Source organism: Nicotiana tabacum, chromosome 10, assembly GCF_000715075.1.
Source record: "Nicotiana tabacum cultivar K326 chromosome 10, ASM71507v2, whole genome shotgun sequence".
Classification (NCBI taxonomy): domain Eukaryota; kingdom Viridiplantae; phylum Streptophyta; class Magnoliopsida; order Solanales; family Solanaceae; genus Nicotiana; species Nicotiana tabacum.
The window spans coordinates 163,278,568-163,294,256 of NC_134089.1; the positions used below are offsets into that span (position 1 = coordinate 163,278,568).

At 34.9% G+C, this 15,689-nt stretch overlaps 3 protein-coding genes across 3 annotated transcripts; 2 read left to right on the plus strand and 1 right to left on the minus strand.

The window, feature by feature from the left end:
- The first annotated feature begins 1,086 nt into the window (after nucleotides 1-1,086).
- Nucleotides 1,087-4,162, plus strand: LOC107807586 (glucan endo-1,3-beta-glucosidase 6-like). Its single transcript, XM_016631993.2, has 2 exons — nucleotides 1,087-2,035; nucleotides 2,893-4,162. Exons 1-2 carry the CDS (start codon nucleotides 1,686-1,688, stop codon nucleotides 3,995-3,997), a joined length of 1,455 nt encoding a protein of 484 aa, XP_016487479.1. The 5' UTR covers nucleotides 1,087-1,685; the 3' UTR covers nucleotides 3,998-4,162.
- Nucleotides 4,163-7,120: 2,958 nt separating this feature from the next.
- Nucleotides 7,121-10,006, plus strand: LOC107807585 (pentatricopeptide repeat-containing protein At4g31070, mitochondrial-like). The gene has a single exon (XM_016631992.2). It carries the CDS (start codon nucleotides 7,318-7,320, stop codon nucleotides 9,142-9,144), a length of 1,827 nt encoding a protein of 608 aa, XP_016487478.1. The 5' UTR covers nucleotides 7,121-7,317; the 3' UTR covers nucleotides 9,145-10,006.
- A 1,587-nt stretch (nucleotides 10,007-11,593) lies between these two features.
- On the minus strand, nucleotides 11,594-14,438 carry LOC107807588 (uncharacterized). The gene is made up of 3 exons (XM_016631994.2): nucleotides 14,218-14,438; nucleotides 13,935-14,108; nucleotides 11,594-11,902 (listed from the first exon to the last, which is right to left on the minus strand). Exons 1-2 carry the CDS (start codon nucleotides 14,377-14,379, stop codon nucleotides 13,962-13,964), a joined length of 309 nt encoding a protein of 102 aa, XP_016487480.1. The 5' UTR covers nucleotides 14,380-14,438; the 3' UTR covers nucleotides 11,594-11,902; nucleotides 13,935-13,961.
- Between the last annotated feature and the right edge of the window lie 1,251 nt (nucleotides 14,439-15,689).

Sequence of the window (15,689 nt, forward strand, 5' to 3'; positions counted from 1 at the left end):
AATCAGGTTATTCGATGAAAAGTTTCATGACAGATTCAAGAAAAAAAATAAGTTTAAACATGTGCAACAAATATGACACAAGATTAAGAAACTCTTCTCTAAAAATTGGAGAGGTTTAAAAAAAAGTTGGAAGTTGATTATGTATTTCAACAAAATTGAGTGTTGGTGACAAAGTGCATCCAACGGTTGGTGACAAAGTGTATCAACGTGAGTTGGAGACAGGAGTTTCAACAAAATTAGGTGTTGGTGACAAAGTGCATCAATGGTTGTTGGAGACAGGTACTTCAACAAAAAAAAATTGAGTGTTGGTGACAAAGTGCATCAATGGTTGGTGCAAAGTGCATCAACGTGAGTTGGAGACAGGTGCTTCAACAAAAATTGAGTGTTGGTGACAAAGTGCATCAACATGAGTTGAAGAGAGGTGTTTCAACAAATCGAGGGATGAAGACATGCGCTTCATCAAAATTGAGAGTCGGAGAGAAGTGCCCCAACATAACTGCACAACGAATAAGTCAGACGTATACAACTTTGAATTACGGGAGAATGTTGGAAAACTAATTCCAAGTTGTAGTAGGAAACCTTAGTTATTTAGTATTTGGTTTATTTAATTCATATCTAAATATGATTTTAGAATAAAATTAGTAATTGACTTTTATGTATCTAGTAAAAATAGGTTGCATGTGTCGAGAAAATAAAGAATTGTAGAGATCAATCAGATATTTATGATAAAATATTTTCCTTCAAGACATAACCATTAATGACCCACCGTTAATTAAACGGAGAAATGAAGAGCATTAAGGAGTAAATTAAAAGTAACACCGTTGTGTCAACGTCAGACACCTCAGACTCAGAAGTAGGGGCTTTGCTTACTATATTTCAGAAAATGCCAGCAGCTTTGGGTCGAAAACGTCATGAATGCACTTCTCTTTATTTCCTTTTCTGTATTTGTGATTGTTTTTTTCTGCTTATTCACATTTTGCTTTTAACAAGATTTATTTTACTCAAGTTGCCAAAAAAAATTGTACATTTAACTTGCCAAAGAAAAATAAAAAAAAGAATTGCACGGACGCACACTCTCTTTAGACTTGATAAGATAGAAAGATTCAGCTAAAGGAAAGAAGAGAAGATAGTGATTCTTAGCTATTGACTAGGATAGAAGAATCTAGATCCTTAAACTCTTCATTATGTCTGTGATGACTCACTTTGTCCACTTCTGTTTCTTCTAGATAAGTCTCTTTCTCTTCTTAGTTACCCTTTCTCATAATAAAAAGAAAAACTTTTTTGTGTTTAGCTTGAAATTTCTAGTACATTATTGGTCAGTTGCTCTTTCTGCTTTCTCAGTTCCGACTCCTTTCTCCCTTTCCTTCCCTCTATAATTTCAAAATAATCACTTCACTTTTCTGTTTGGAAGTGGAATAATAGGCTAGCTAAATATAGTCTGTGAATTTTATGTATTTCTGTGTTAAAAATCTTGCCTTTTTCCTTATCTGTATCTGAATTTTTGTATAATATCTAGCTCTATTTTGCTATAGTTCCATTCTGGACTCTTTCTTGTTATTGATTTAGTTTCTGCTGACTCTCAATCTTGTAGCTTGAGCTCACTTGGTTATAGAAAAGAACTTTCTTTAGCTCTTGAATTTGTTTTGTTTTTGGGGTGGTGTTATCTAGCAGAGGTTATTGGCAAAATGCGATCTTTTGCTTTTTCTAAGTCATTTGGGGTATTATGTCTTGTAACCTTGTCAATGGTTTCCATATTGCATTTAGTTTGTGGGATAGGTGCCAATTGGGGCACTCAATCAACACACAATTTGCCTCCTGAGATACTAGTCAAAATGCTAAAAGACAATGGGTTCCAAAAGGTTAAGCTTTTTGATGCTGATTATGATACACTTAAGGCTTTGGGCAATTCTGACATTGAAGTTATGGTTGGTATTCCTAATGACATGCTAACAACCTTGGGTAGCTTGAAAGCTGCTGAGAAATGGGTTTCCAAGAATGTTTCTGTCCATCTTTCTGACAACAATGTGAACATCAGGTAAACCTCTCTCACCTATATTTGCCAGCATTATGTATATTTCACATTTCTGTATGAAAAAGTTCTCATAGACAATGAGCTTGGCTACATACTAGTTGGGGCATAGGCGGAGCCATGATTTGAAGTTTATGGATTTTTAATTTGTAATTAAATTCATAACTCGTCTTAGTTAAAGGGTTCACAATTAAATATTTATATATGTTTAATTGATTTCCTTACACAAATACAGGGTATAAGCAAAAGCTACTGAGTTCGCCCGAAATACTAGCTCTGTCCCTGAGTTGGGGGAGTCGTATTTCAGCGTATTGGCGAGTGACTAAGCATTACGGACCTACCTTTTTAATGCATAGGCCAAACTCTAAATTCTCATAAACTAGGTTGATAATTGATTGAGCTTAACAAGGTTGCTATAGTTTGTGGGTTTGAGAATTGAAAGTATCGCATTCTATCTGACTATGTTGCTTGGATACGTGTTTGGGCACCCGACATGGGTGTGGATCAAAGAAGTCGGATTTGTCATCTATGTAAAGTTGTGAGCAAATTCTGTTTGTAAATTCAAGTATAAGAAACTCCTGGAGGACGACGAGGTTATGTGTCATGTGCATTAAGCTTTACTAGAGAGTGAATGCCAATCAACTATGGTTGCCGGGGTTCAAGAGACAGTATTCCACTGAACTCATAGTAACAAGATTGATTATATCCTGTTCTTTTTTTCTTCTCTGCTTCTTGTTCTGTTTTGTTCTGTGTATTGTATGCAAGACCATGACCTCTACTTGAATTAAATCACCTTGACTTAGTATAAGTTGTATTATAAGCGTAGACCTCAATGTGTACATACACTGCTTTTGACTTTGTAGGTATGTTGCAGTTGGAAATGAGCCTTTCTTAGAAACATATAATGGAAGTTACCTAAGAACAACTTTTCCTGCTCTACAAAATATCCAAACTGCACTCGTAAAGGCTGGCCATGGTAATCAAGTGAAGGTCACCGTCCCCCTCAATGCCGATGTTTATGAGAGTGCCAGTAGCTTGCCATCCGGTGGTGATTTTAGAGCTGAGATCCATGACTTTGTGATCCAAATAGTCAAGTTCTTAAGCGATAATGGTTGCCCTTTTACAATCAATATCTACCCATTCATAAGCCTCTATATAGATTCCAACTTTCCAGTTGAATATGCGTTCTTTGATGGAAATGCAACACCTCTAAACGATGGCGGGACAATCTACACCAACATGTTTGATGCAAATCATGACACTCTTGTGTGGGCTTTAAAGAAGAATGGGTTCGGGAACTTACCTATTATAGTCGGAGAAATTGGTTGGCCCACAGATGGGGACCGCAATGCTAACCTACAACTAGCGCAGCGTTTCAACCAAGGGTTCATGGCTCATATATCAGAAGGAAAAGGCACCCCTATGAGGCCTGGGCCTGTTGATGCCTATCTGTTTAGTTTAATTGACGAGGATGCAAAAAGTATCCAACCTGGGAATTTCGAACGTCACTGGGGAATATTCGCCTATGATGGGCGACCAAAATACTTACTTAACCTTGGCACTACAAATTCAGGATCTTTAGTTCCAGCTAGTAATGTGAAGTATTTGGAAAGAAAATGGTGTGTGCTCAAGCCTGACGCTAAGCTTGATGACCCCCAGATTGCGCCTAGTGTGAGTTATGCTTGCGCGCGTGCTGATTGCACAAGCCTTGGTTATGGGACATCATGTGGAGGCCTGGATGCGCGAGGAAATGTTTCATATGCATTCAACAGCTACTATCAGATAAACGATCAGCTCGACGATGCCTGCAAGTTCTCAGGGCTTGGGACAATCACAAAGTCGGATCCATCTACGCCAAGTTGTAAGTTTGGGATCACGATCGAACCATACTATGGAGGTGCAGAACCAAAACTTGCCTATACACGGATTTTATTGTCTCTGATTCTCTTGCTATGGACAATTTTGTGACGTTTTACACCTATTTTTTCTAGCTATCTAATTTGTTATAGAAATAGTTGTTACCCTTCAATGTACCATACGTTAGTGATTTGTCTTCTTTAGAAGCTCTTTGCATTAGGAACATAATGTTTCCTTGTTTAGAAGCTCATTTCATATTGGATTTAACTTATATACACTGATCGCGTAAAAAAAATATTTATATTATTAGTATATTTTATAATGTTAAAATCTCTACACGAATCACGTCATTTCTCGCTGAAAGACATGTCTTCCCTTCACAATCTTGCTTTTGTTAAATGCTTTCGAAGTTTGTATTATCCGTTAAGGCCATCTCCAACCTTACCCCATTTTTCTATAATGGGGGCAATTTTTAGGGTAATGAAGCTCCAACCTTTCCCCATTTTTGCCCCCAAAATGGGGGATGAATAGTGTACCCTAGGGCTGTTCATTCGGACCGGATATCCGAAATCCGAACCGATCCATTCAATTTTGAATTTCGGATTTCGGATTGGATCGGATTTCGGATTATGTTTATTAAAATTTTGGATTTCGGATCGGATTTCGGATTGGTATATTTTAATCCAATCCAATCTGAAATCCGAAATTATTAGGACATGTATAAATACTACACTTTAATTTACATCAACCTCCAAGTTATTACCTTTACAATTGCTAGATTTAGCTATATTGACACCATAGTACTCTCATAATTGCATAAACATGAATTTTTCTTAATGTATTGCCTCTTTTACAAAGAAAATATACATATTAGTTTAACTTTGAGGCATAATAATACGATCCGATATCCGATCCGATCCAAACTTTAAAATCCGATCTGATCCGATATAATTCGGATCGGATTCGGATTGCATTTTCTAGAATCCGAAATTCGAAATTCGAATCCGAAATATGCTAAATCCGATCCGATCCGATCCGTGCACAGCCCTAGTGTACCCACATATTGTTCATACAGATTTTATTATTATTTTATTATTTAACTCTTTTAATTTATCTTTTTATATATACTTAATTATGTTTATGTAGTATCTTTATAATATTAATTTTACATTTTAACTTTGGCGTATAATTATGATAAATTAATTTTCGTGCATTTATTATTTTTATGTAAAATTGTAAGTTAATTTTATTATAAGTTATAATTGTACAAAAAATATATAATCATCTAAAAAAATGAATGGTGCAAATGAATATTGATGTAGTAATTCGAATGAATTTTATCGTTATGTAATATGTATTTAATTAATCTTGTATTGCAATGATTTCACTTTTATTTGAATTATTAGTTAATCTATAATAATTGCTTACAAATTATATTATTAAAATTTTATGGAATTGTTTTAATGGAAATTACAAATTAATGAAAATAAAAGATGGAATTTGTTTAATGGAAAGTAAAAAATAAAATTGAAATGAAAGATAATAATATAATAAGATAGAGAAGAATATAAAAAAGAATATTCTCTTTTGAGGGAAAAAATAGGGGAATGGTTGGAGTTAAGTTGTTCTCAAAATGGGAAAATTCTCATTATGGAGACCAAAAATAATAAGGTAAAGGTTGAAGATGTCCTAATTCCTTAATGGATATGGACCAATATCAAATATATATGAGAATCTTTTTAGTGATGTGACAATTATTTTCCCTAATAAATCAAATAACCTAACATCGATTTATAAATCTCAAGCTTATCTTAACCTTAATAGGAGTAATTATAATAATACATAAATCACTCCTTAATAACTTCAATATAGAAGATACAAAATTCAAGCAATTTTGTTGCGTTCAGCCGCCGTTAGGCCAAAATAAAAGGTTCTACACGAGCTCCCGTTCTGCAGCGTGGTGACATAATTGCTACGGGAGTGTAGATAGGGGTTAAATCTGCAGGGTTCATGCAAATACATAGGTCCCTTCCATTCTCTTTTGGATGAATGGGGCGGTTTAGAAGACGTTTCCGATATGTCTATACAACTTTTCCCAACCAAATATTGTCTTTTTAAAATTGAAAAAATTAAAGAAATTAAATTATAGAGCATGTTGGTTTGAAATCAGTTTTGATTGTCAGTTTGGTTCAGTTTTTCATTTTTTTTGAACACCCTTAGACTAAATTCTTATCTTCACCATCTGTACAGTACATATCCTGTCCGTTATTAACTACAATAAAATATGATACATAGGGGTGTTCATAACAATCCGAAAAATTGAACCAAATCGGAAATTGAGTTAAGCCGACCAAAAAAATTGATACTCTTTTGGTTTGGTTTGATTTTGGTTTTAAATAAAGAAACAACCGAAAAAACAGAACCAAACCGACTATAGAAGTAGCTATTTAAAATTTATTATTACACCTATATATATGTATATTTTTATATAAAGTTTTTAAAATTTTTTGGTACATATTAATCGTTTGTACTTTTAATCTAGTTCTTTGTTAGTATGATAATCTAGTTCTTTGTCTTTACATTTTAGTTGTGGTTTTCTTTTGCTAAGTACGAGAATCTATTTCATGTTAAAAATAATTTATTTTTAATTGAGTCTTTAAATTATTCGTCACTATTTAATTCAATTATCATCAATATATTTTGGTAAGTGATAGATTTCTCAAAAATCAATTGGTTTAATAGTGTGATAATAAAAATAGTCGCCGAAATATCTTTATGAAAAAAGTCAATAAAAATTGAAAAACTGATAAAAATTAACATAAATCGAATTGATAAAATTGATTTGTTGGTTCTAATATTTAAAAAACTGACTTCGAGGGTGTTTGGCTAAACATATAAGCTGGTCAAACTGGCTTATAAGCATTTTTTGGCTTATCTACGCGTTTGGTAAAATTAAAAGTGCTTATAAGTTAAGTACTTATAAGCCAAAAATAAGTCAAAAGCCATAAGTCAGTCTCCCCCAACTTATCAAATTTCAGCTTATAAGCACTTTAGGTTTGACCAAAATATTTACTATTCTATCCCTAAAATACTTTTTTTAAAACAAAACTCTTCGTATACCCAATTCTCCATATGTTTATCATTAATTTCAGCACTTTTATCCAAACACGTAATTACTTATTTTTTAAATCAGTTTCAGCACTTAAAAGTGCTTTTCAGCACCTAATGCTTATCGGCTACTCTAAATGAGCAAAGCGAAACGGACTCAGTTGGTTTGATTTACTTTTAAGGGGGAAAACCAATTCAAACATGAACACCCCTAGTTGTTGATAAGTAGACAATTAAATCATGCTAAAGATGGTCTGAAACTTGCCCAGAGAAGCTGGACTGGAAATGGCCGAGAGAAGTAATCAGTTTGGACAAATAGTAAAATGGGAAAACTAATCGGACGGTCACTATCAACTTTAGCATCATCATCATCAGATATTCACAACAGGATCAAACAGTTGGTTCTGAAGGGAAAATATGATCAAGCGCTTGAGCTTTACAGTGCAAAAGCTCACTGCTTTTCCAACTGCCATGCAAATATCAACTTCCTTCTTCCTTCAATCATCAAGGCTTGTGCTCATACGAAAGCCCATCAATTCTTCGGCTGTCAGCTTCACTGCTATGTCCTTAAAAATGGGTATTCTTCAGAATCCACAATATCCAATTCTCTTATATCAATGTATGCAAAATTCTCCGATACAAAAGCTGCATACCAACTGTTTGATACAATGCCGAATAGAGATACCATATCCTGGAATTCCATGATAAATTGCTATTATCAAAATGGGTATTTATTTCAGTCATTGGAGTTGTTTAAGGAGATGTATGTACAGGGTTTTGCGCCAAAGCCTGAGTTAATGGCTTGCATTTTATCTGCATGTGTTGAGACCAAGAATTTGAGACTAGGAAGAGCTATGCATGCTCTTACAATAGTTGATGAAAGAATAGAAAATTCAATTTTCTTTCTAACTGCATTGGTAGACTTCTATTGGAAATGTCGTGCGCCGGACTCGGCTTACCATGTTTTTCAGAGAATGGAAGTGAGAAACGAGGTATCATGGACTGCAATGCTATCTGGATACATAGCTGGGGAGTTGTACATCGAAGCACTTGAATTATTTCGCGAAATGCAGGTGGAAAATGTTAAACCAAATAGAGTTACATTGACTAGTATATTACCAGCTTGTGCTGAGTTGGGTGCAGAAAAGTATGGAAAAGAGATTCATGGTTATGCATTTCGCCATGGGTTCGACTCGGACTCTCATTTTTCATCTGCTATTGTACACATGTATTCTCAATGTGGGGAAGCATTGCGGGGTATAAAGAAGATATTCGATCGTTCAACTAAAAAAGATGTGGTATTGTGGACTGCTATCATAACGAGCTATTCTCGAAGTAAATCTAGTTGTCAAGAAGCTATAAAGCTTTTCAATGAGATGCAGCTGAGTGGAATTCGACTGAATGATGTTACTTTATTGGCAGTAATCTCTGCTTGTACTAATCTGTTATCAGTATGCCATGGGAGGGGACTGCATGGTTATGTTTTTAGAAGTGGTCTTAACTCACAGTTGTTCATTGGTAACTCCCTCATAAATATGTACTCAAAATGTGGTTTTCTTAAGGACTCTGCTCAAGTTTTCCAAGAGATGGCTATAAGAGATTCTGCATCATGGAGTGCGCTAATCAGTGCTTATGGGACTCATGGTTTTGGAGATAAAGCTGTGGAACTTTTTCATGAGATGAAAGAGAGTGGGATAAAGATTGATTCCATTGCATTACTTGCAGTTTTATCAGCTTGTAATCACAGTGGTCTTTTTGAGGAGGGAAAGAAGCTCTTTGATGAAGCGTCAGAGGATAAGAGCTTCTCAATGACTGTGGAGCTCTATGCTTGCTACATTGATCTCCTGGGAAGGGCAGGTAAGCTAGAAGATGCTAGTGAAGTCATTAGCAGAATGCCTATGAAACCTAGCAACAGAATTTGGAGTTCCCTGATTGCTTCTTGTAAATTACATGGAAAACTGGAAGTTGCAGAACATTTGGCTCACAGACTCACCAACTCTGAACCCGGAAATGCTGCTAATTTTGCTTTATTAAGCTTGGTATATGCTGAATCCGAAAACTGGCCTGGAGTGGAAGATGTAAGGCGAGAAATGAAAGAAAGAAAGCTGAGAAAAAGCTACGGGTTCAGCAGAATTGAGTTAGATGAATAGATATTGTAATCCTTCTGAGCGCTCAACAACTCTGAGCTGGATAGGTTGACTTTGTGCGGTGACATTCACTGCAAGGGAAGAATATTGAAAAATGGGTAAATTCTAGTAATAGGCCCATGGCACACATCTTCAGAATTGCAGCTACCCAAAGAGTAGAGGTAAGATTGACTGTTAGATTAGAAGGTTTATTGTTGGGTGCATTAGTTTCAGTTTCCAAAAACTAATCATGATTCAAGATTGATGCACATTAGATATGTCACATGCCTGCACTCCCATGAAAGGGGTTGAGTTTGTGCGAGCTCAATGAGAAAGTATGAGAAAAGGATGATCTGATGCTCTGCTTAACATTTTGATTTGTGAGTCTTGAACAACTCGAAAGACCAGGGGCACTAAGAAATAGAGTTTTTAATCAAAATTCTTCTTATGTTTGGGCAAGTCTTTGTCCTTATTATATAATCTTGATCGCACATAATCCTTTGAGTTTGTTAAAATTGAGCACATATTGTCCATTTAATGCACAAAAGGAAGCTGAAAATTTAACAGCACCGTCACATCATGCAATGCACTTGACTCTGAAGAAGAATCTGACAAGAAGAAGCCATTCTAGTATAGGTCAAATAGCTGTCCTTATGCCAAATCTGAAGTGAGCTTGTCAAAAAAACTGCAGATGCCTCCCTTCCACAAGGGAAGTGCAGGAACAGACAGATATGAGGGTCAGGTGACTAAAGAGGAATATAGATAATATAGCAAAAAAGTTCCAAGCCCAAGCCAAAATCAGGTCGGAGGAGACCTCCGCTACCACCTATGGTCATGAGGACCTGGATATAATAAGAAGCCGTGTTCCTTCATTATAATTGATTAATTACATTGTCTTAGTGAGCAACGATAAAGTTGTTTACGTGGACTTGTATGTTACTGGTTCAACCCATGGAAACAGCCACTAATGATTGCATTAGAATATGCTATCTACATCATTATCTTTTGGGGTGCGGCCATTCTGCAGGCTCTGCGTGAATGCGGGATGCCTTGTGACCGGACTACTCCTTTATATTGTCTAGTTCTAGCTTATTACTGGTTTGGTTCTCACCGTAGTAGGGGCGGGTATCAATCGGTTCGGTTCGGTTGTGAATGTTATCGGTTCGGCATATCGGTTATCGGTTTATAAATATGCTAAACCGATAACCGAATCGATAAGATATCGGGTATCGGTTAGTCGGTTATTGACCCTTATCGGTTCGGTAATCGGTTTACCCGATAAGAATAAAATTATCTAAAAATTTCATGTTTTTTAGTAGAAATCGTGATCATACTGTTAAGAGAATGGAACTGAATTTTTGTTCTTAAAAAAGAGGGATTAAATTTCATTTTTAGAAAAGAAACTTTCTTTGCATTTAAAAATCTCAATGAATGATCTCAAATTTCAAAGTTTTAAGTTAGTAGGAGTAAGGAATAAGACATTCAACAAGCTAATATTACTAACTATCTCACTGCGGGTGGGCATAATTCATAGAAAAAAAAATCCTAATCTTGTAAATACTAAAGAATCAGTGCAACAAAAGAAACAAATAGAAAAATTAAAAAAAATTAACAATTAATTGTTTAAAGTTTAAAACTAACAATCTTAACTGAAGAATTAAGATGAGAAATTCAGAAAAGTTTAAAACTTACTCTAAAAGCTAAGGTCTGAAGATGAAGAGTAATTGCCGAGAGAATTGAGAGAATGGAGCCATAAGGTGACTTTATATATTTAGTAGGTAAAATTATAATTTTATTAAAACTTATTGAGCTATCGGTTAAACCGTTATTAAACTGGGCAAAGTGCAAACCGAGACCCGAATTGATAACCCAATAGTCAAATAACATTAAACCGTTGTGAAACTATTTACCCAATAACCCCGACTTCGATAACCAATAGCATTTTATCGGTTCGGGCTATCGGTTATACCCGATATATGCCCAGCCCTACACCGTAGAATAAATACAGCTTATCACATCACCGTGTTGTAAATTCACTAGTTATGTGAAGTTTACTTCTTTATTTAACATATATAAAGCTCTTGCATTATTTACATGCCATAGCTATAATTGTCCGAGCTCGTTCTGGACTCGAGCGTTTGTTATATGCTGCATATTAAAGAACCGTTATTAATTGTAGTTAATTTGAAAGCTACACAAACTAAGGTCTATTCCTTTTCTTTGATGGGTAATGGAAGAAAATAAAACGAGTTAATCATTAATAATAACTGAAAAGCTTTTCTTAAAGCTATATGTTCCAACCAGAAAAATCACTTGAAAACTGACCTCTGGATTCCTTTCTTTTCTTTCCATGCAGGATGTAAGAGCTGTTGAAGTTTCTGTTTATGCATATGTTAAGCAGACCATATGTGCTCAAGTTCAGAGTAACATGCAAGCTAACCTCTGGCTTAATGTTTAATGCTTGTTTATGACATATTCTAACCAACTGAATTTTCTGAGCTCATAAAAAGTAGTAGAAAATTTAGGTGACAGAGTGCTCATAAAGAATATAAGCAGGCTGGTGACTTTATTCCAAACTCAAAAAAAGCTGCAATATCCCCCCAGAGAATTGCCACACAACAGATAACTGTGTATCCTTTCAGTACAGCAATACAATCAATACATCAATCAACATCCTGAATCCTCATGCAGAAGAACAACCAAAGATCCTCCTTCGCTAATGTGTGCGGCTCTTTGGATTGCATTCCAAAGTTGGAGCTGTCAAATTGAGTCGAGCTCTCACCTGATGAACAAGGCGATCACGTAAGTTTATAGAAGATGGCACATTTGCTCACATGTTAATAATATAGCACAACATAATTTCAAAAATACTTCTCAAATAACTCGATGACATTGCAATGTGGCTCATTTGTCAATAATAATAATTTCAAATATACTCAAACAACTCAGTCTTCTGGTCCTTTTCATCCTCCCCACCACCCCACCAACTTTCTGAGATAGGCAGTGTAGGACTTGGAGGGATAAAAGGAACAAAGAGAACTGTGTTGGGAAAGAGAAACACAAAAGGTGCAGTGCAGTAAAAAGGAAGTTATAAGAAATATGCTCGACTGCAGGGAAGAAATTATGCCTAGGCTTCATGATACACTAATATCCTTCACACATAATTCAAATTTGAAGATAATAGTTTTGGTATTAGCTGCAGCATCCAGAGGTTATATGTTGATAACAAAATCGTATAGGGAAAAAAACCCAGTTTGGACAACGAAATCTAGATGTTCAATTTATTGAATCTAAAGCAGATAGATTCTGAATTCAGCTTTGATTAGCAACAGTAGGATCAAGTAAAGTACAAATTACCTATCAGTTATGCAAACAAAACTGAAACAAAAAAATCTGGCAGAAATTGGTAGCATGATAAATTTGTCTTTAGTCATATCAATGGTATGCTTATCTCACACAACAAAAGCCAGATGGATGAACAGAGTTCACAAATGCTAACTAGAATGCTGCTTGCAACTCTGCTCCACATTTTGAATCTGAGAACTTGCATAATCCAATGTCATGTCATCACTTCACAGGCAGGTAAAGTGTGTACAGTTCTCATTATCTAGCTTGATTTCAGGGCATTAAGCTATTTGGAAAATGAAGCTTCCCTCATATGCTCAGGAAGTTCCCAATCTAAGGTACTTCACACAGAGGCGGAGCCAGGATTTAATGCGTATGGGTTCCATTAATAATTTGTACATATTCAATGAATTACTTAAGACTAGAGGCGGACCTACATGGTGGCTTGAGGGGTCACGTGACCCCGTTAGCCTCAGCATAAATCCTGTATATACATATTATATATATTTGTACATATATATGGGACCCCTTAAATATTTTAAGTGTGCCCCCTAAAACAAAGAGGTGGATGGGAGAAGTGGTTACTTTGGGCCCTTTAATTCCCAAATATGATGAGGACGTTGGTTCGAAACTCCCCTTTAGCTTTTTTCTCCTCTTTTTATTTTTATTCTTTGAGTAAAATGTAATTTATATTTAATAGCAAATTGCTTTATCTTTTACTTTTATCTTCTTCTTTTTTAAATTCAATTATAATTTAGTACTAATATATAATAGTCAACTTTATTAATATTTTAGTTCTTTGAATACAATATAATTTATATTTAATAACAAATTGCTTTTTTTTTTTTTACTTTTATCTTCTTCTTTTTTATTTCATTTATAGTTTAGTACTAATACACAATAGTCAACTTAATTAATTTTATTCTTTCTCTTCTCATAGTACCCATTTTGGGGAGAAATCTCTCTCTATATATATATGCTAATCACCAGCGATAATTTAGCATACAGTGGTGTGCCCCCGTCTTGCTCAAATCCTGGGTCCGCCTCTGCTTAAGACAAACATATGGTTATATATATATATATATCGCTGGTGATTAGCATACAGTGGTGTGCCCCGTCTTGCTCAAATCCTGTGTCCGCCTCTGCTTAAGACAAACATATGGTTTGGACCAAAGCTACCGGGTACGGTCGAACCCGTAGCTTCTACTCTCCCTCCGCCCCTGACTTCATAATGTATTTAGTCTGGTCCTACGTTGCATCAACTCTTTATTTGATTTGACGACAAATCTAAAGGTGTATGACATGTGTTATATGAGTATAGATATTTCGTGTTCAAAATACACTTGGTAAAAATGAATAAATGATAATCAGAAGCACAAAAAGAAATACTTAATGCTTGAACCACCATGAATATCTCAAATTTGTAAACATAGAAAACTTTAGAAGATAAGCAAAAGATCTGCAAATACCTAAAATTTGTGCCCAAACTTTCTGCTCTAATTAGCATTGGCAGACACTCCCGTCTTACTGTCAGTCTCAGAGCTGGATTTTGGTGGAGGTACATAAATTCTAGCTCTTTTCAAAATTTCAGAAACAACCCAGTGCTTACGCTTGCTCAATGGTCTTGAATGATCTAACTTTACCTGAGTTTACAAATTTCATTAAATAACTCAACATCTTATTCAAAGTTAAGAACAAATCAAGCTAGAAACTTTCCTGAGAGAAATAAACAAAAAATGTATAATTACATACGCGGTCGCCGATGTTGCATTCGTCGTTCTGGTCATGAGCCATGAATTTAGAGGTGCGCTTCACATAGCGATTGTAAAGCTTGTTGTGGAAGAGTCTATCTACAGCCACCACTACTGATTTCTGCATCTTGTTTGACACTACTGTTCCCACCACCGGCTTCATCTTTCCTCCGCCGCCTTAAACCCTACCAACTACGGTGCACAACCGGAACTAATCGTCGAACTTGCCTTTTGGTTTTCTTTAATGGGAGTGAAAAACCATTTTTGCTTCATTAACCCCGCAACTTAAATATAAATGTTAAAGTAGTCCCAAGTTTTTTGAAAATTAATGGGGGGATACACACATTTTTCTTCTTCGCATAATTAAGTATCTAATTTTTACGAGTCCGGAACCAAAATGTGGTTCTTTTGGACTCAAAGAACAAAAATATATGGAAAACAAATAGTGACCAAAATATATATAGCATTTTTTTGAAAGACGCTATACTTTAACAGTTGTTTGACCAGTTAAGTATAGCGCCTTTTAAAAAGACGCTATATTTGAATTAATTTAAGCGAGAAACTATAGCATCTTTTGTTAAGACGTTATATATATAGTGTCTTAACAAAAGACGTTATACATATAAATATATTGTCTCCTTCCCTTCCTCCAAACAGAATCGTCCCCCTCCCCCACCCAATTTTTAAACCAAAAAAGCTTGAGTGGAGCCCACCCGTCCCACAAAAAGTAAAGATTCTCGGTCCCACGTACTAGCTAAGGCGTTATCTAGGACGCTGTTGTTTGTTTCGGTGCCAAATCACAAAATCTTCGACTTTCTAAAAATCTTAAATCGAGGTATTTCGACTTAGTTTTTATTAAAAATATATATTAGGTGTTTTTTATGTGCTCTATGTTATTTTGTGATTTAACTAATTTGTTATTTTTTATCTGGACTATAGTATTAATGTGCTAAAAATAATTTAAAATAGAGAAATTGTTATTAGTTGTTAAAAAATGTTAATTAGTTACTTTTTACTGTGGTATATGTAATTTCGTGATTGTTTTGTGATTAAATTGATTTGTTATTTTTATCCGGTTTAGATTATTAATTTGCTAAAAGATTAGTAAACTAGATAAATTTTTACTTTAGTTCCCTGTAATGGTATCTTGTGGCCTAATATAGTACTCGTATTTATAATGTAGTGACATTTTAGCGTAGTAAAACGTAGTGCCCTTTAGCGTAGTATCCTTGTAGTTATAGAAATTAATCATTTAACTATCTCTTATTCCCAAAAATACGTCAAAACTGATAATTCAAACACAAACTATCTCCAATTATAGTCAACAAACATAAGAACATAAGAATTCAGGATACATTAGTACTACTGGGCCTCAAATATTGTGTCCGGAACCAAAATATGAATATTTAATAATTAAATCTTGTATAATTATGAAAATTAATTATTTTATTTAATATAGTAAAAAATAAATCA

Coding starts and splice junctions, on each gene's coding strand:
- LOC107807586 (XM_016631993.2), top strand. CDS start 1,686: ATGCGATCTTTTGCTTTTTCTAAGTCATTTGGGGTATTATGTCTTGTA. Junction 2,036..2,892: donor GACAACAATGTGAACATCAG/GTAAACCTCTCT, acceptor TTGACTTTGTAG/GTATGTTGCAGTTGGAAATG.
- LOC107807585 (XM_016631992.2), top strand. CDS start 7,318: ATGGGAAAACTAATCGGACGGTCACTATCAACTTTAGCATCATCATCA.
- LOC107807588 (XM_016631994.2), bottom strand. CDS start 14,379: ATGAAGCCGGTGGTGGGAACAGTAGTGTCAAACAAGATGCAGAAATCA. Junction 14,109..14,217: donor AATGCAACATCGGCGACCGC/GTATGTAATTAT, acceptor TTGTAAACTCAG/GTAAAGTTAGATCATTCAAG.